Raw genomic sequence first — 20,308 nt, forward strand, 5'->3', positions numbered from 1 at the left:
AGGGGGTAAAATTCGCTCGAATTTTGTTTGGTTAACCAAACTTGTTTTTTTCTGTAACTAACTTTGATTCTTCCGGTTTCATCTACCGCAAAAACCGCTTCAGTAGCAAAGGTCGTTCCTTGTTGCGTGTATCCTAAGCGTTTTACGTAATCCCGAAACTCATCCCTAGCCAGTTCCGCTTTTTGTCGATTCAATGTTTTGACGGTTCTCCTCAGGGAAGGACTGTCTTCACGAAGTTTTAATAGATCGAGTCGATCGTTGAGATCTTCGATGGAATTTCGACTCTTATCAGAAACGAAACTCACATCAGGATTTTCCCAACCGACGCTTCCTCGTCGTCTCTGACCCTCCGTTTGTATTTGCCCACCACCAAAATCAGTCTCAGCCGGTGTACCACCAACTGCTCCTGTGGTATCTCCGATCGTATCTTCGAATTCATCGCGGTAGACCTCTTCCATCTGAAGGTCTTCTTGAGGATTAAAATCTGACATCTTTTGGTTTTATTTTACGTATAAATAAAAGATGGCAACTGAATACGGAAATAAATTGGATCCATACCGTCAACTTCGCAAAGCGCGAGGAATCAAGGGAGTGAGACGAACCGTTCGAAACTCACATACTCCGAGTCACGTAGATCAAAATGAAATCCTAACGGCGCGATTTCCGAATCTGGGAAGAAACGACGTAATCGTCCCTGGGAGCAGCAGGCTCTCATTCAAGGTAGCACTTACATCCGCAGCAGGTGGAAATCAGGACGTTAACAGAACAATCGTGAATAATCTCGGGAGGGCAATCGTATCGAAGGTCGAGGTCAAACTCGAAGGTCAGAGTGTCTTCACTTTGAATGACGCTGACGTATTTATGTGTTATCAAGATCTCTGGAAGACCACCAAGGAAAGAAAAAATGCCGCCTATCAGGGCATTCAATCCGAAGCCGTCAGAAAAATCAGAATAGATGCTGGAGACAAAGGATCAGCGGCAAAGGACGTAGCAATCGACACTGCCTTTGGCAATATGTTCTGTATACCATTGGACTTTGAAATGCTGAGTTCACACAATCCGTTCTTCCAACACGAGCTAAAGGATAGGTTGAGTTATGAGCTGACTTTCAACAGCCACGGAAAAGTCGTGGTGTCCACCGATACATCAGCCAGTTACAGTATCTCTGAGATTCACTTCGAGTTTGAAGTTGTAAACTCTCCCGAAATAGCAACGATGATCAGAAATCAGTACAATGGAAAAAGTGTAGTCATGTACGACAGAATTATCAGACACACCAAGGAATCTTTGAACAAGTCGAACACCATCTGGAACTTCGCTCTAGCACCAGCAGCCAAGAGCATGAAAGGTATCCTAATTCTATTCGTGGATCCAGCAGCAGACGGAGGTGGTGCGAGTTACGCCAGAGACACCGAGAAATTTTACAATCCAAAGATCAAGAAGGTGTCGGTTACTCTGGATGGAGTTCCGAATCAACTGTACAGCAGTGGCCTGCTTCCTCATCAACATTTTGAGGAGATCCAGAAATATTTTGCCGAGGGAAAGCACAGAACCATTCCCCATGTGACCAAGGAACTAGAGCTTGCTGATGTAGAGCTAGACGATTTTCTCACCACAAAGTACGGTCTTTGGTTGGACATGCGTAGCACCGACGACCCCGAGCTTCACGGATCAGGAAGAAAACTAGAAGGAGCCAGTCAAAGCATTCAGGTCGAGATCGAGAAAGAAGCCGAAAACGCGGGAGACTTGACCGCTTATTTGTACTACATTCAAGACGCACAGCTGAATATCGAAAACGGAAAATTGGTTAACGCGGTATTCTAAACTGGATAAAATAAAAAAAAGATGTTTCCTAAAGAAGCTCATTCAGCGATAATCTGTGGGGCCACAGGCTGCGGAAAAACAGAGTTCATCCTGGACTTGCTCGAAAAAGAATACAGAGGATTTTTCGAATACATCATTATTATCTGTCCCACTTGGATCCACAACAAAGCTTATCTAAACAGACCTTGGTTTTTCAAGGATAATTGTATCATTCCGATGGACCCTAGCTGGTGTCCGGAAAATGATAAAGATTGGTTAAACGAATGCTTAAAATACGCCTACGACACTTTCGGAATTCAAGACGGACACACTCTTTTCATCATTGACGACTGCAGCGCTGACAGGTCCATGACCAAAAAGAAACAGATGCTCTCAGAATTAGCATTTTCTGGTAGGCACAGGAACTGTTCCGTGTGGGTTCTCACTCAAAATATAATTCCATTCTGACTGACCTCCGAGAGCAGACCAAATGGACCGCGTTGTTTTACACAAAGGATCAAGACAGTTTCATCGAAACCTTGAGAGAAAACAACGTAATTTCAAGCGCGGAAGAGAAAAAAGAAATCCAAAAAAAGCTAGCTAAGCACAAACATTCCAAACTGATTTTAATCACTGAACAACCTACTTCATACTTTTGGCAGAAATAAATATGTGGCATTATCTTAACAATATTACGGGTGTTATTGCAAATGTGATAATAATTTCATCAGCTGCTTGGATAATAACGAAATATCTTAGAATAAAGAAAGCAATGTCTTCTATCGATGAAATAGTCAATAATGCGGTATCGGAGATTCAACCTCCGGAAGCTAGCGAACCGAAGGAGGTTGGTTCACAATCGGAAAATCTGAGAGAACATTTGGTCGGAATAGCCATGGCGGGAAAAAGCAAAGAGTACCTCGGAAAAAATATATCGTCGGATGAAATCGAGCGTCTTGATCAGAAAGAGTTAAGAAAACTTTACGCAAGGTATGAAATTTGTATGGGAGGTCTTGTCACAAAATCAATGAAATCTCACATTATTACCGCCTACACAAAAATAGTAGGATTATTCCTTCCAAAAAACTTGGTAATTGCCAACCGTGATGTCCTGGAAGAATCACTCAACGAAGGACCATTCATAGACCTAGCTCTATCAAAATGGACGTGTGGGTTATATCACAAATTTGGTCACATGATAGGCCCACTTGAGGCTGTACTGTTGACAGGCAATCACATTCAGAAAAACCCTCAGGAACCCCAACCCTTGGCTGGAAATCAATCAGAATCTCCACCTTGGACGGAAGGTCCACCCAATATCAAAAAATCAGAACTAGAAAAATCGATTAAATAAAAAATTTCCAATAAACTTAATTTTTATTGGGAATTTTTTTTATTTTGGCAGATATTACCCAGGTGTTACCCAGATAACTGGATAAAATTACCCAGGTGTTACCCAGGTGTTACCCAGGTGTTACCCAGATAACTGGATAAAATTACCCAGGTGTTACCCAGGTGTTACCCAGATAACTGGATAAAACTTGAGCAATTTGCCCAGGTTGATGTAATAATAAAAGATGAGTGATAAAAGCGAACCGAAGGAAGCAAGCGAGTTGCGTCAAGAAAAAATGACTGCTCCTCCATCACAAAAGGTTAAGAATCCAAATAGAGTTGCTGCGGGAAAAAGATTATCAGAGCGAAACAAAGAAAAAGCAAAAAAAAGCAAGGAAATAGAAGAAAGAAATAAAGAAATGGAAGCAAAAATAAAGGCATTAGAAGAGGCAAAAAGTCAGTCTCAGGAAGAAGAGAACATAGAAGAAAAAATAAAGGAGTTTGAAAAAACACAATCACAACCTCATAGAGAACCTGAGAACTCACCGAACTCATTGTGGATAATTGCTGGTGGTCTAGGTTTACTTTTGGTATGCAGATACCTTGGTTATCAAAAAATAACAGAACAACCGGTGTCAGTAAGGCGACCAAGCGATCAGCCAAAATCAGAAAAAAATGAAAATCCGGAACCGAAAAAAAAAATTGATCCCTTTGATGATTTCTAATAATAAAAGATAAGATGTCGGAAGATAACGCAAAGATGATAGTAAATGGCGCTTACAACGCTGGAATAATTAGCGGTCTAACATTTGCCAACGCATGGGCAATGACAAAATTCCTCAAGTGGAAACCAGCCAATCTAAATCAGCTCGATGTAGAAGATTTTATGAAGCTTACTGGAAGTTTGTGGATGTCCACAATGTTCCGTGATTGGCTCGTCAAGCAAGGATGGATCCCTGATAAGATCATGCCTGATGAATAGAATACACAAAAGCAAGTAAAAAAAAATAATCTCAGTGACTTTTTGGTTTCACTGAGATTATTTTTTATCAAAATAAAAAGAAAATATGGTGTCAATTGCAATGCTTGTGAGTGGAGCAGTAGTAAACGCTCTCGCCTTCTCTGGATCAAACTTTCTTTTCAGCTCTTTATCAAGTTCAGCTGAGAGAAAAAGACACAATTTGGCCTTAGAAAAACTTCAGCACGATCGTGACTCTTGGAATCAAGCACGTCTTCAGAGAATTGACTATATCAATGAGCAATTGAAGAAGCAGGATCACGCGGAAAAAACCTTTCAAAATGTTGATGATGCAATGCATCAGTATTATAATTTAACGGGTGTGATATTGGATCCTCTTCCACCAGAGCCTCAATTGTATGATTATCTCGACGAAGACCAAGCCGAAAAGATTCAAAATGGAGAACTTACTCTCGTGGGTCTAGGAATGATCGTAACAGGGGTTCTTGCGTACAATTACTTGTAATGAAAAAAACCAAACTGTATAAAGTTACAGTTTGGTTTTTTATTGTAGGACCAATCCCAGTATGTGATTTTTTCTTTTTTAGAGACCTTTGTGGATCGTGGACATACTCGACTTTGAATATTATACTCATCCCCGTTAACCCTTTCCATACTAGGCGGGTTTTTGTTGCTTTACGAGTTGTCTCCAGAAGAAAAGATTGCATTCAATCATCATGGTAGTCAACAGAGCTGGTGATTCGCTTCTTCCTAAAATCACGGCCCTTGTAAAATCATCCTTGCTGGATTCGCTAAAAATGTTGTAAAGCGGAGTCGGAAATGGTGAAAATGAAGAAAGTATGTAGCTTGCCATCAGCCTTACGGTTCTTCCGTTTCCATCCGAAAAAGGATGCAGTTCGAGCATTTCGGCTACAAAATATGCGCAAGCTTTGAAGGTATTCAACAATCTTTTTTCCTCGTCAGGATCTTCCCTGCTTTGAATAAACAAACTATTGAATCTATCAACAATGTTGATTGCCGCCATTTCCATATCTTCAGGCATGCGATACTCGTGTCTCTGACCCATAAACGTTGTAAACCTCCGAGCCTGACTATACTCTCCGGGCTTTGTTTCTGCCAAATTCTAACGGAAGATTTTTCCTCACAATTTTGTTGGTCTGTCTAATCAAGTTTTCTTCTAGAAACCCAAAATTGCTATCATTTTTCAAACTCATTAAATTTTGGCAGGCTTCGTGTAGGTTGAGCGTTTCTTTTGCTTGTAAGGAGGTGTCATCGGAGTCAGGGTTCGATAGAAACTCTCGCGTTTGCGATAGGTTTTGAAATCCATGATATTCTTCGTCTAGACAATGATAAACAAATTCTGTCAAGAGAAAGTCTTTTGGAACCTCGCAATTACTCATCTTTTTGCACTTAAGAATCTCTCGAATGGCATCTTTGATACTTGGAAATTCACTCTTTCTCCAACTAGGGTTTTCTTCAATTATTTCTGTACTTTTACAATTTTTACACACAATTTTTTTAAGTTTTTTTACATTTATTAAGATAATTATATATCTCATCAACACCATGTAAGTAATCATATGCTATTGATACCCTCTCCTAGCTGGTATTAACTAGTAAAAAATAACAGCGCCATCACTGTTTAGCATTTCCGCATTCCGATCCGACACACACATTCCAAACAGTATCAAAAAAAATTGAAAATTTTTTCAAAAAAATTGTGTCGGATCGGAATGTGTGTGTCGGATCGGAATGTGTGATACCTTTAGGTATGTCGCCCAATTTGTATCAAAAAATCTGGCAACTGGAAAAAATCAACAACAAAAAATTCCCTGCAAAACTATCCTAATATACGTAAATAGGGTTGATCAGGCAACATGCTAACAAAGGAATGTGTGTTATTAAGTTTCAACTCCACAATGCCTCGGGCTAGGTTTCCGCCTGGTTAGACATATCAAATTAATTCTTCCCGCAACTGCTTTCTCACTGCATGTTATTGTGTGTAAGTGTGTGGGTAACAGACAATGGATTTGCGGGTTATGTCTCCTGCTGAGCTTAACCCTGTCTGGCCTCCAGCTAGTAACTGTGTGTGAAATTTTTGAAGTGTAATAATTTTTGTGTCATGTATTGTACTTGATTGTAAAAATTAACTGATTGAAAAAAATTGTTTCCAGCATAAAATTGATTTTTTTACTGTTTTTTTGAGGGTTTATTGTGTATATCAAGTTAACAAGTGTTCCCAGTCACAGTATTGAATAAAAAGTCTGTTGTACTTTTATTGTACTGATTTGAAAAAAAATTGTTTCCAGCATAAAATTGATTTTTTTCTCATTTCTCTGAGTGTATATTGTATTGAATATTGAAAGGGGTTAGAGGCGGATAAAATATAATCAACTATGGAAAAGGTTACCCAGTTTTTATCAAATATGGCTGCCGAATCAAAGGTGTCAAAGTGCAAAGCGTGAATAGAGTTAGCACGGAAGATGAATCAGCGAAGTAAGCTAATTCAAAAGCGAAAACTTCAAAAACAAAGGATAAAAAAGTTAATAAAAGAGCTTACAACAACTGAAGCTGAAATACAGTTGGCTGAATCGGATATTCGACAAATAGAAGAGAATGTAAACAATGGTTCAGATGGTGAGGAGGACTAATAAGGAACTAAATTCACTCTCTACCATGTAAATAGACTAGTACTATGCTTTGTACATAGCAGTTTTTAACCCCAAAAAAATCCTTCCATGGTAACACACCATGGAGGGATTTTTTTTATGAAAATGAGTAGCTTGTAAGCAAATGCCGATTAGATTAACCTCTGTAACCTTTTGTCTAAGGCTGGTTGTTTGTGTTGCACCATTGGTACTGGCAAGTGGGTCTGTGTTATGTATCATGTGCAGAGAAAAGACATGATACATAAAACTGTTCAAATGTTGATCAGTGTTATTTAATATTCTGCGATATTTTGACAATTTTGTGTTAGCTTTGCTCGGACTGGGATTGCTCGGAACCGGTGTGGTCGCTCTCAAATACTTTGGATAAAAGTATTTGAGTGGGAGCTGAGCCTCTAATCTCTGGAAAATCATCGAGAGTTACGGAATAATTTCTTCGCTTGAGTAAGTAGAAGAGAACATAGTGGATATTGAAATTATTTCTCTTGGGTTTATTTTGTAAATAAATTTTCAGTATATTATCAAGATCACATAACAAATTAGCCTGATCGTGCCAAAAATCGACGGGAGAATTGCCCGTAATTTTGTAGTAAATCTTGTGAACGGCGTTTGAAAAGACGGGTCTGATCTCAAGACTTTTAACAAGTCTTTTTTACTCAGGGACTCGAACATTTTTTTATTTTTTTTAACAAATTCGTCGATCAAAATATGAGAAGTACTCGTAACATTTCCACGGTAAACTTCGATGTATTCTTCAAACTGGTAGACTTTGGTTTCACAGTACTTTATCGGTTGTTGAATTTGGTCGATGTTAACTCGGGCTGAGTTTACGGTAAGAGACGCGTCATTTTCGAAACCACAATCATAACACACGTCACCCACCATGTATTTTGAGTTGCAATTTTCACATTTTGGCAGGCTTCGCACTCGCGCGGGTTCTTTAAACAACCGATTAAATTCGATACCGTATAGACAAATCGGTTTTTTGTCTTGTTTTCGAAGGCGGGTTTTCTTTTTACACAATTTGCAAAAACAACGCTTATATTTACACGTACACTTCATTTTTGTAACAATAAAAAAATCCCCTTTAGACGGAATGTCTAAAAGGGATTTTTTTTTGTTGGTTACGGTAGACGGTACGACTAGTCTGAGTCTTCGTCATGAATGACAGGCTCTACCACATGTTCAAAACTGTGGTACATGTTCTCCGACGATTTACTCATTTTAGACCCGTAGGTTTAACATGAAGAGTGGAGAATTTACTTATGTCCAAGTTTTCTAGTGTTTTGGTTAGGGATGAAGGACTCCAAACCCGGTTGTTATCACTAAGGGTGATGACACCGGATTTTCCGATTCTAGTCTCTATAAACTCAAACTTGGTAACTTCATAAATTCCACCTTCTTCTAGTTCAACCCATTTCAAAATATCTGGCACTTTTTGCTCTTCATACAATTTTTCAAATTTTTGCTTCGTTATGCTTGATTGTTTCACCATTTTGTTCGCTTTTTTATTAATTAGGATTTTCTTAAACTCTTTTTTTTTTATTAGCCGGGATTTTTTCTTAAATCAAATTTTTTATCCGATTTATTTTTTACGGGGTCTGAGCCGTCTTGGTGACGGAGCACGCGGTTCAATGCCTTCGCGGTGGATCCTTCGTTCCACTCGTTGGGTTTGTCTTTCTTTTTCTCGACTCCGCGTGCTCTGCATGCTTCGCTTCGCCTGGTCCGACCCGGTCAACGGTGAAATGGCCTGAAGTTCGTAATCCTTGTACGTTCCTTGCAGACCTTTGATTTTGAACCTATCAACACCCACTCTCTCTTGAATTTCGTGCACGGTCGAAGACCATTTTGGCGCACTGCCTTTCGTGAAACCTACTCTGTTAACGATGTGTCTAACGTCGGTGCCGGGAGTTAGATTAAGTTTATCCACGCGATTGGCAACTCTCATCGCTCTTGCCTTGTCTTCTAGACGAACTTGCTCAATGTGATCGGGGGTTGTGTTGGCTGGGGCTATTCCTATGGCGCTGTTCACACGCTTGTTGTAAGATTCGATGATTTGGGGTAAAGAGTCGACCCAATTGTTTTTTCCGGTGTGGAGAAACCAGCGTTCAAATATTGTGCGAAGCGTGAGATGGAAACGATCGATTCGGCCAAGAGGGGCGTGATTTTTAGCGCCAGAGAATTGATGTTGAATGTTGGAGGCCTTCATCAGATCCTGAAATTTTTTCGAGGTAAATTCCGTTCCCGGATCGGTCCATAGGGTTTTGATCGACTCTCTGGACTTGGCGTTATTAATGATACGCCGCATGGCATCGGGTGTGTCGGATTTTTTCTTGAGAGGCTCGGCGTACACGAACCTAGAGTTTGCGCTAATCACGGTCAGGATACTCTTGTGGCCGCGGTTCACTCTGGATATGTCCTCGAAGAATACTAGGTCGCCTTGGTAGGTGCCTGGAGGTCCGCCGGTGGGAGCGTATTCTTTTGGTTTAATCGCACGCTTGGTCATCTGCTGCGAGGCTGTGGTTTTCTTTTTGGTAGCAAAAAGTATCGACTCCATTTTCTTTATCTTTAGCGATGACCCGATGCGTTTTGACAACTGCGACACGAGATCTGGCAGTTGTCTTTGAAATGAGCTCGGGAATTGTCAATTCTGTCGATGCTCCAGTCGAGGTCTAGCGGCTCGAGACACACGGCGCAGCTGTAGCCCTGCGCCTTAACTTTTCCCCGAGCCCAGCATTCGGTAACGTAATCTTTCGCATTAAACGCTCTGCCCTTCCTTTTGTCCACTATCTTATGATTGGATATCCTCTGCCGAATTGTCTTCGATGCCATATGGCACGGATTCTGAAACACGACCAAGACAATATTCAAAGTTTTGCATCTAGTAATGGCCGTTCGCATCCATCTCGCAGTAGCAAAATGGCTGTCAGAATCGTGAATGTAAAGTTTGTCACCAACAGACTGACCTTGAACGGAGTGACCAGTTCTGCACCAGGGTCTCTTGAAGAGTTTGGACGCTTGATCTTTTTTCACAGTTCTAAGGACTCCGTCACGTCCCTTCACGGTCTACTGACTTTGAGTAATTGCCGTGACTTTGTATTCCGAATTGGAGTTGATCTTATGCTTGCCAATCTTCTTCCAGGTTTTTCCAATGGCTAGATCTCCAACTCGCCATTCGAGGGTGTTGTTCAATTTGGTCTGAGCCCAACGGTTCACTCGGTCGACCGATTCGTTGGTAAAGGCAACGTGAGGGTACTTCGCAGCGAGCGATGGCAACGTGGTCCATGGGACAACTGGGAGGTATTTCTTAGCAATAGCAAACGAATCATCTCGCTCCCGAAGCAGTTCGTCGTAAAGCCTCGTCATTCTTTTACGATCTTTCGGAGCGTACCGTTTTGGAATTTGAAGATCGAGTCTTCGAGAAAACATCTGCCGCATTATTTGATCATAGTAAGCATCAAAGCCAACATTGAGTGTTTGACCCACTGGTTCGTTCTGAGCTGGGTCACCGTTAGCGATGAAGATTTTGTCCGGATTGGAAATCATAAAATTGCGAATCCACTCAAGCTGAAAGACAGGGTAAAAGTAGATCTCTTCAAACAGGACAACGTTGTATTTTGACGCATCGAACTTGGTGTAGTTTTCTTCCTCAGAATCCTCGGTCTACGACCCAATAGTTTTTGCATGGTTATGGCGGTGTAACCTTGTCGCAAAACGGAGTCACACAAAACATTCGTGGGACATACAACCAGCATGTCGTCTCTCTCGTTCCCCCAATGCAGGGCTAGTCTGCTTTTGCCACATCCCGGGTATTTGCCAGTAACCAGTAGGGGCTCTGGAGTTCCTTCGCGAGGGCGTTCGTATTCACACTCCTCGTCCTCGTCAAAAATGGTTTCGGTCCGCTGTTCAATTATTCTTTTGGCTTCGTCGTCGTCATATTCATCCTTCATAAGAATCCGAGTTTGAGGTTTAGATTTTTCAAGCAAGAACTCAGAGACTTCGACGATCTCGAGTTTTCCTTCCGGTAGAAGCGGGTCTTCGACAAATCTCAGGTCACCAATCCGGCTGCCAAAGGTGAACAACGAGGTTAACCTTTGTCTTACCTCTTCTTTCGTCAGAGTCGTAAACACACAGTCCGTTCTCACACCAACGACGGAGTCTCCCAATGCAGACACGATCTTGTGAAGGAGAACCCTCATGCCATTTAGAATGAGAGCGGCAACCGGTCGATATCCTTCCGAAAGTTCGCGAATGGATTGGTCGACAACAAGATGAAGATCCGGAGCAATCTCAATATTTAAACGATCTTCTCCGTACGCTTTCGCTTCTTCTTCATCTTGGAACAACTGACCAAATGCCGCCTTGTTGTTTCTCTTAGCCGTCAGACCGTACACGAGATTGGCTACGTACTTTTTATCTTCGTCTTGAAGATCACTCTGGTACATTTCGTCAATTACGCTAGCGGGATCAACCTCAATAACCCCGTGAGGTACTAGGCGTCCTAGGACCGTATACTGAATACCGCAAGAATCGGCGTATCGCAGGACTGATCCAGGCACAAGGTCTTCATTCTGCGGGAAGAGGATCAAGTCAGGCTCGTCAACACGCACCAGGTAAAACATCTCATCGCGAATGTCCTCGGATGGCTGAAGGTCGAGGCGATCAAACGCGGAGAACACCGGAATTGTCTTAATGTTTCGAATGAAGTGGGTGTAGGCTCGGACTACGTCTATCCCAAATACACACAACTCCTTCAACCGACGCTTGATTAATCCGCATCTCGGACCTCTTCTGAACCGGTTAAACAACGCTAAGGTTTGTTCATTGTAACGCGAGAGTCCAAATTTGGGAGCCACCTCATTCGACAGCTTCTTGATCCAATTCATAACAGCGGCGTGACGAGCCTCGGACCAGGATTTTCTATCGTTCGGCTGATCGCCAACTATGTCACCGGGAAGCGCCCGTTTCACTCGAACGGTAACCTTGGAATCTTTGGGATGGTTGATAGAGAACCCATCCACAACACCATCTCTGCAAGTCAAACTGCCTGGCTGGATATTGTGGTCTTGAACCAATTCTCTGATGAGGTCTTCGGGCTCTTCTCCGGTAATGGCAACAACTTGGCTGGTACCTTCAAGCTCGATGTTCAAAATTTCATCCACAGAATCAACGAAGTAAAGTTTTTCTTTATTCTCGTTGGGTCGGGGCCATTTATCAGAAAGTTTCATCGAATTTTGCGGACGAGGGAGTTGGGGTTCGGGTTGCTTTCCCGAGTATTTTTGTCCAAACTCCTGAACGTTTTTATTCACGAGCCAGACGTGCTTATTATGAAGGAGAATATTAAATCTAGCGTGATTGATATGCGTATTTACCCGAGGTGGATCGTACCTGCATCGAACTTTACCTCTAATGTCAATCACTAGACCCGGAATACAAAATTTTTCCAACCAAACTTTGGCATGCGTCCATGACAGGGGCCATTCTAAATTTTCATCGGGTACAGGATCGTCGGGTCTGGCTAGTTTCCAAAGACCTTCGTAAGTAAGCAACGGATTGGGCTTTATTCTACGCGCATTCAAAATAGGTTTAAACTTTAGAAGAAACACAGTTGCCATGCATCTGCCTGGTCGAAATTCAGGACTGTCCCATTCTGTGGAGTCCGTCCAATGAGAAAAAAACTTGAGGAGCGGATTTGTCCGCAACTTCTACGACATTATGATCGAAGTTGACGGGGTTGCTACCGGGCTCGATTGAAACAATTTTTACGTAGGGGGTCAGCGATTCCCTATTTTCCAACCATTCCATCATGTTTAGTTTTTGAAAAAGATCCTGAACAATATCGGCGGTGCTGTCCTTCGGAACTCGTAAGTTGTTTTTGTATTTTCCCGCGGTCGACCGGCTGAGTTTAACGCGTACTCGTTTCAGCTCCACAAAGGCCCTGGAGTTTTGGTGGAGCGTGACCTTTAGTTCTATCGTGTAAAATTGAGAAGAATTTAGCGAACGAATGAGCTCGTTTCTATTCAGATACCGGTAGCCGTTCACACCCTTTTCTCTCGCCAATGTTTTCAGCCTAGTTTTCGTCATGTTCTCGAAAGCATAAGGGTTAGCCAGCAATTCTACGAGCTGGGATTTGTTCAATTTGGTATATCCTTTGTAACCCCTTTCTTTCGCTTGACGTTTCAAATCTTTGAGCAAAGAGAGAGGTGGTTCCGAAAGGAGATCGTGAATTTGACCCGTGTTCATTTTTGAGTATCCTCGGTAGCCATGTTCTTTGGCGATTCGCTTCAATTCTGGAAGCGTTGAAAATGGTAAAATCGGTAGATCCATCTTGTTTTTATTAATCAGGATTTTATTTTAAAATCAAAAATTTTTGATTTTGATGAAGAGGTTAAAAAAAATGCAGGGGAAATTTTTCCCCTGCATTTTTTTTTGGATGAGTTAAAATGCAGGGGAAATTTTTCCGTGTAATTTGGATTGGGGTGAATTAAAAATGCAAGGATGTTTTTCTGTGTAATCCTGTGTTGTTGTTTGTTCTGTGTAATCCTGTGTTGTTGTTTTTCTGTGTAATCCTGTGTAAATTGTTTTTTTTGTGTAATCCTGTGTTGTTGTTTTTTTTGTGTAATTCTGTGTAAATTGTTTTTCTGTGTAATCCTGTGTAAATTGTTTTTCTGTGTAATCCTGTGTAAATTGTTTTTCTGTATAATCCTGTGTTGTTGTTTTTTCTGTGTAATCCTGTGTAAATTGTTTTTCTGTGTAATCCTGTGTAAATTATTGTTCTGTGTAATCCTGTGTAATTTTTTTTGTTAAATTTTCCCCTGTATTTTGCCCTGAAAAAAATGGATCCAAGGTTAGGGGAGGAGGCCCATTGTCCTAGACAAAATCTAATGTTAACCATCCTACCAAACCAACTAGTTTGACTCACCTATCCTTGCTAACTGGATTGCGAAATGAAAAAAAATTATAGCAAGAAAAGATTACAGAAAGAGTGAAAGGAGAAAGGTAGAGATGAGTAGGTTGGGGAGCACCCTCATAGATAATTCCACGAGGGGAAAAATCCAGCTTCTGCACCTACTGGTGCAGGTGCTGGCAAAGGGTTATTTTCAGCTCCTCAACACTGGGACAGTGCCTCCCCTTTGGAAATGAAAAAAGGTCTCAAAGAAATTAATTAAAAAAAAGTCGAAAGAAGGTCAGAATCCAAAAACTGCGCAAAAAAGATGGTTCACCAACTTCAAATAGGGAGGAAATCCTCAAAATATGTTGAGACTTCTATCAAGACCTATACAATTCACACACAGAGGACAAGAGCCAAGAAGCCAAAATAACATCACCAGAAAACTCAAAATTATCAGACATCACATTTCGTGAAGTAGAAACAGCAATCAAGGAGATGAAGAAAAACAAGGCACCAGGATTAGATGAGATAACAAAGGATATTCTCGAGAAGGGAGGAAGTGAAGTAATAACCCATCTAGCAAAACTGTTTAACCAAATCATCATCAAAATATGCATCCCACAATCTTGGAAAGAAGCAAAAATCATTCTTCTTCACAAGAAGGGAGACAAAACAGACATTAAGAATTACAGACTCATTAGTCTTCTCTCACATCTGTACAAAATTTTCACAAAAATTCTTCAAAATAGACTAAAGAAAGAACTGGATGAACATCGACCACGAGAGCAGGCGGGTTTTAGAGAAGGTTTCTCTACCATGGACCACCTGCTTGCAATAAACCAACTCATAGAAAAGTCAAACGAATACCAACTTGACTTATGTATTGGATTCATTGATTACGAGAAAGCATTTGATTCCGTAGAACAAGCACTAAGAGAAATAGGTATAAATGAAGGGTATGTTTGTATTCTAGAGGATATATACACAGATGCAACATCTCGAATCCATCTGGATAGTGACGTTTCTGAAACTGTTATTAAAGAGGAAAGAGGAATCAATGTTGATGGAGAAAAATTAACAGACCTCCGATTTGCAGATGAAATTGCCCTTACTACCTCAACAGTGAAGGACATGGAAATACAACTTAATTACTTGAATAAAGAAAGCAAGAAGGTGGGATTGAAAATGCACAAATGAAAAACAAAATATATGACAAATATAGCAACAGATGAAAAGATCATCACTCAAGATCAGGAAATTGAGGAGTATAAATATCTGGGCCAAACACTGAGGTTAAAGGATTGTTCGAAGGAAGAAGTTTTGAGCAGGATAAAAGCAGGATGGAGTTGCCTTTGGAAGACATAAAGAAATCTTATGCAACAAAAATATACCATGTCACTCAGAAGGAAAGTATATAATCAATGTGTCCTTCCAACGATGATGCATGGCTCTGAAACATGGTCATTAACTAAATACTTAGAAACTAAACTACAATCCGCTCAAAGAGCAATAGAACGGCAAATGTTAAACATCTCACTGCGAGACAAAGTAAGGTGCTCAACCATCAGACAGCTGACCGGTGTTGCAGACATTTTGAGAAAAATCAAACAATTAAAATGGAGATGGGCTGGACATGTTGCCAGAAGAAATGATAACAGATGGACAAAGAGATTGTTAGAATGGTAACCAAGAATGGGAAAAAAGAAGAAGAGATAGACAGAAGAGGAGGTGGGGAGATGATATAACATCAAATATTGGTATGGAGTGATTATGAGGAGGGTACATCCAACAGTGGATTGACATAGCCTAGATAGATAGAATAACTATGTACATGAAATGGTCAATTAACACTTGGAATAACCTACATTGTGTTGTGACGCAAGTTGCACTGATATTTAGGAAACAGAGTCTGCAACGTGTTCCTCTTTATAAACTCCTCAAAAAATGCTTGGAAACTTTCCAAAACGGCTATATATATCAGAAACATTTGAAATCTATTTCTGTATTGTTTCAAATCAATACGAACATCGTTCTTCCTGTCAAAAATGACACCAAAATTACCATAGTTGAGTCTCTGAAAGACAAGGAGGTCTCAAAAAAATGCCATTGTCTGCGCCATTTGCGTCAGTAATCATAAGGAATATCACACTATTTCATCAAAACAGTCGCTACTTACCTAAAATCAGTAACGAGTAGAGAACCCGTATCTTCTTATCAACCTGGCCACACGCTCCTGAGGGATAGCATTCCACTCTTCAAGCAAGATCTGTCTTACCAGCCAAGGTGATTTGATCTGTCACTCTAGTGCGCACAGCCCGACCAAGTTGGTCGCAGAGATGTTCTATAGGATTTAAGTCCGGGCTATTGGCTGGCCCCTCCATTCGTTGAATTCCTTCTCCTTGCAGGAAGTAATTTACAACTCTTGCCCTGTGTGGTCGAGCATTATCCTCCTGTAGAACAGCGTTTTTGCAGAAATGGGACTGCGACTGGCTTAAGGATGTCATCTCGATAGTTGATTGCATTGAGATTTCCGTTGACTACTACCAGTCTGGTCTCTCCTGTCATCGTTATTCCTGCCAAATATCATCTCGCTTCCACCACCATAGGCTGTTACTTTGTCAATGCAGCAATCTGCAAAACGTTCGCCACGTCTTCTCCACACTCTCACTCGGCTATCCAGCTTCCTCAGACAAATCTTGCTTCATCTCTATACATGACATTGCGCCACATATGTAAGTTCCAACCGCGGTGTTGACGGCACCAGCGAACACGGACAAGATGATGAAGTGTAGTCATTTTCGGCTTCCTGGCAGGCTTGCGAGCTCGGAGAGCAGATTCATGAAGCCTATTGCAAATAGTCTGGTCAGATACTCTATTGCCATAAAGTCTTGCGTGCCTTGCTTGCAAAGTCTTGGCACTAAGTATACGGTTTCGAAGTGCTGCCAGCCTGATGTACCGGTCTTCTGCAGCCGTTGTTTTTCTTGGGCGGCCACTTCTGGGTCTGTCTTTGACATCTCCGGTCTGACGAAACTTGGCTTTTAGCTTGGAGATCATACTGCAGGAAACTCCAAAAGTTGCCGCAACTTGATTCTGAGGTATGCCAACCTCAAGCTGACCAATAGCTCGAGCCTTATCCAGATCTGATAATCGAACCACGAAGAAGTGACCAGCAAGAGAGATTGACTTGCGTTGATAAATTTTGATGCTCCTGTAGAACTGTTAAATCCCATCCTAGTACTTTTCATTCATATGATATACTGCAAACAACTTTTCATTCATTCTTTTATTCATGCATTAACCCATACATTCATTCATTCATTCAAATCAATGAGATGAGCACAGACAATGGTCAGTTTGGCACATTTTCTTTGAGACCTCTCTGTCTTTCAAAGAAAGTTACTCAGCCATGGAATGGGTTATCGTCACAAATCAGGTGTCATTGTTGACAGGAAACAACAACGTTTTCACTGATATGAAACAATATGGAGATTTCAAAACATTTCTGATAAACAGCCGTTTTGAAAGTTTCCAAACTTTTTTGAGGAGTTTATTTTGGAATTCCAATGTGTACTTTTGGAGTTATATTGGGTCACATTGTAGTGTACCTGGAACAAGTCATCACTGAACCAGACAAGCAGGTTTCTCGTCAAAGTTCAAAAATGCGTACACATAAACTGACCCTTTCAGAAGAAGGGATAGGTATGTTTCTTTACTCTTCCATAGCGCAAGACAAATCGTAAGCAGAATGCAGGAATGTCGTAAGTGACTTGTATTTCATGGCCCATTACAATTTCTCGCATTCTTTCTACGAAATGTTGTTTTTTTTGGGGGGGGCAGTAATACATACCAACTTTCAACATAGCTGTTGGCTCTGGCTTAGGAGCTCTATTTCGCCATTTTAGGAATCCTCCTCCTTTTGGAACCCACATGTCAATCCATGAGAGAGTTATAGGGTGAAAGTCCGTAGAGAACAGTGTGAAGCCAATAATTTGGTGTCGATGTTATACCTTATGACGTTGTATTTTGTGTTTGGGATATTACTAGAAATAGAAAAAAATATAGACGAGTAATTTGTTATTTTTTAAATAAGATTGTTTCGATTTTGATGGTATTATTTTCTTGTGCACTATAAATTGATTATGCTCCTACAAACACGATTTTCACCGCAGGTAGAAATGATAGACCGTTTAAAAACTATGTTTTATATAGTAAATCTAAAAGTAGGCCAAAATGTGTATAATATGTGAATATGAGCATAAAGTTAGTAGTTTCGAGACGCCCCCTGGCTACTGCGATGGTGTTCTTTGTTTCTTACGCACCTGTTCAAGCTAGAAGTATGCCTGTATGTCCATTGTGAATGGGGGCACAATGGGGCCATTTACGAAGGACATACTACTGGCTTGTACAGGGTGTATCAAAATGATTGGTACCGAAGACTTCTCATTTTTTGCCTAATTGTTTTACTAGTTTTTGTGTCCGTTTAGGATTAATTGTTTAAATATTTGTAATTATAGTTGTTTTATCTTCTCTAAGAATTTTATATCATAACGATAGCACATTCTGTTCAGAAGTTACATGATTCAAAAGGAAAGTAGGTGTTTTTACACTTTTCATCGTAACGCTGGATCAGTAGCGCACTATTTCAAAGCTCTATTTTACTGCAAATACCTTGTGAGAATCATATGTTAAAAATCATGGAAATGTTTAATATTTTCCTTGCCTATTTCTTCATTCATAATATATATAAATGTTATAATCAATATTTATTGGTTGAGAGTAATATTATTGACTTGAATAATTTAGGTAGGGTGAAAGAAGTTTGTGTATCAACACCTTCCAGGGCGGTAATTTAAATTGTAGTATTGAGATTACTAAGTAGATGGTGTGGCAGAATGACTATAGACTGTATTTTAGTTAAGTTATTGGAATGGCCCCACCCACCCTTCAGTGTGCATTCATAGTTGAGAATGACTGGTTGACACGAAGCTATGGAGAAGTGCAGAGAAGATTTAGAAGACAATACCCAAGCGCAAGGAGTATCCCATGCAAACATGCTATAACTTGCAATGTTTTAAAATTTGATATGGGCTTGCAGTTACAGAATGGATCCATCCCAGGTGTTAAGTTCTTTCAAGATAGGGCTTCACCTCACACTGCCAGAGTCGTAAGAAAGGGATTTCAGGAACTATCGTTCTAAAAGCATGTGTAAAGCAATTCTATGCTATGTAGACTGAGGTGAGATATTGAAGAGCATGTATGCAATAAATGGTTCAAGCAGTGAACCTATTCATCTTGTGTTGTGAAAGTAAAACCATGATTACGTCGATCTTCGTTTAAATGACAATAGGTCCCAGTTGCATCAACCTATCAACTTCAGATTATTAGATCAATAAGTTAACATATGCCCCCTTCCTATTTATAGTACAAAAACCATATTAATTAGCAATTTTATATTTTTGACTAATTTTTGAAAATGTCACATAGCCCGGTACCAATCATTTTGATACACCCTGTACAGGTGCAGAGCAAACCAAGAACATCAACTCAGTCGGTCAGGATGTCTCTAAAATACCAACTTGCGACTTTACACTCATTTCATGGAAGCAGGTCACATAATGTGACCGGACACTACGAATCAGCCGTAAAGTCGGCCCGGTCAATTTTGTTTTATTTCGTGTTAAGAAAATATAGCTTTAAAATGGTATATCATTTGAAGAAAACTAGTAAATTGACTGCATGAAGCGCAACTTCAACCATGGTTGTAGGTACAGGTGGCAATTCCATCAGCCCCTCTGTCCCTAATCGCCTATCTGCAGTTACCCAACCCCCACGTCCTCGAAGACTGACATGCATTAAAATTAGTGCATGTCAATCGCGTACTACCTGGATGTACTTAGCTTTGCGGCAGAGTAAAACAGAGATGGGGCAATGGGGGCAACACTATATGGCCACAGGGGTTATTGGAGTAGCCCCAAATGGCCATATATGGTTGCTTAATCTTCATCATCAACATCAGACTAAGGGTGAGGTAACCCTGACATAAACCTCTACTGACAATACGTCCAGCCAGCGCGTCGGTATATGGCTAAAATCCCTCAAGTAAATGGAAGAGAATGCTAAAAGAGGCCGTAAAGCCCAAGGCCACAATGGGCGCAATCATCAAAGACCTGGTGACTGCAGATTGCCTATGAATCGTGACCCAAGAGTGACATCTGCGGATGACGTCACACAGCCAAAGCCAAAAGGAAACTGTGTGACCGATAAGGGTCACAAGGATGGACAAACAACACTCAACGTTTGTACGTATAATACTAGGACCTTGAAAACAGATGAATCTCTAGAGTCCTTATTGGATGAACTACAAAACTTCAAGTGGAACTTAATTTGATTATGTGAAACCAAGAGGGAAGGAGAGGGTGTAGTGGAACTTCAAGGAGGAGCATGGTTATACAACCAAGGAAACACAGAGGACAACAAGGATGCAAAAGGAATTGGGTTTCTTATACACCCAAAATTCAAAGACTTTGTGAAAGGAATGAAATGTCACTCAAACCGAGTCATTTCTATCACAGCGCAACTCACAGGAAACAAACAACTACGCATAGTTCAGGTGTATGCACACACCAGCGAGTATGA

General features: G+C 40.7%; 1 protein-coding gene across 1 annotated transcript; it reads right to left on the minus strand.

The window, feature by feature from the left end:
* Window positions 1-8,365: 8,365 nt before the first annotated feature.
* Window positions 8,366-9,337, minus strand: LOC140149968 (uncharacterized). Its single transcript, XM_072171970.1, has one exon. The coding sequence runs from the start codon at window positions 9,335-9,337 to the stop codon at window positions 8,366-8,368; it is 972 nt and encodes a 323-aa protein (XP_072028071.1).
* Between the last annotated feature and the right edge of the window lie 10,971 nt (window positions 9,338-20,308).

The sequence above is a fragment of the Amphiura filiformis genome, chromosome 4, assembly GCF_039555335.1.
Source record: "Amphiura filiformis chromosome 4, Afil_fr2py, whole genome shotgun sequence".
Taxonomy (NCBI): Eukaryota; Metazoa; Echinodermata; class Ophiuroidea; order Amphilepidida; family Amphiuridae; genus Amphiura; species Amphiura filiformis.

Excerpts from the sequence above, each read along its gene's own strand:
- LOC140149968 (XM_072171970.1), bottom strand. The coding sequence starts at position 9,337 with ATGGAGTCGATACTTTTTGCTACCAAAAAGAAAACCACAGCCTCGCAG.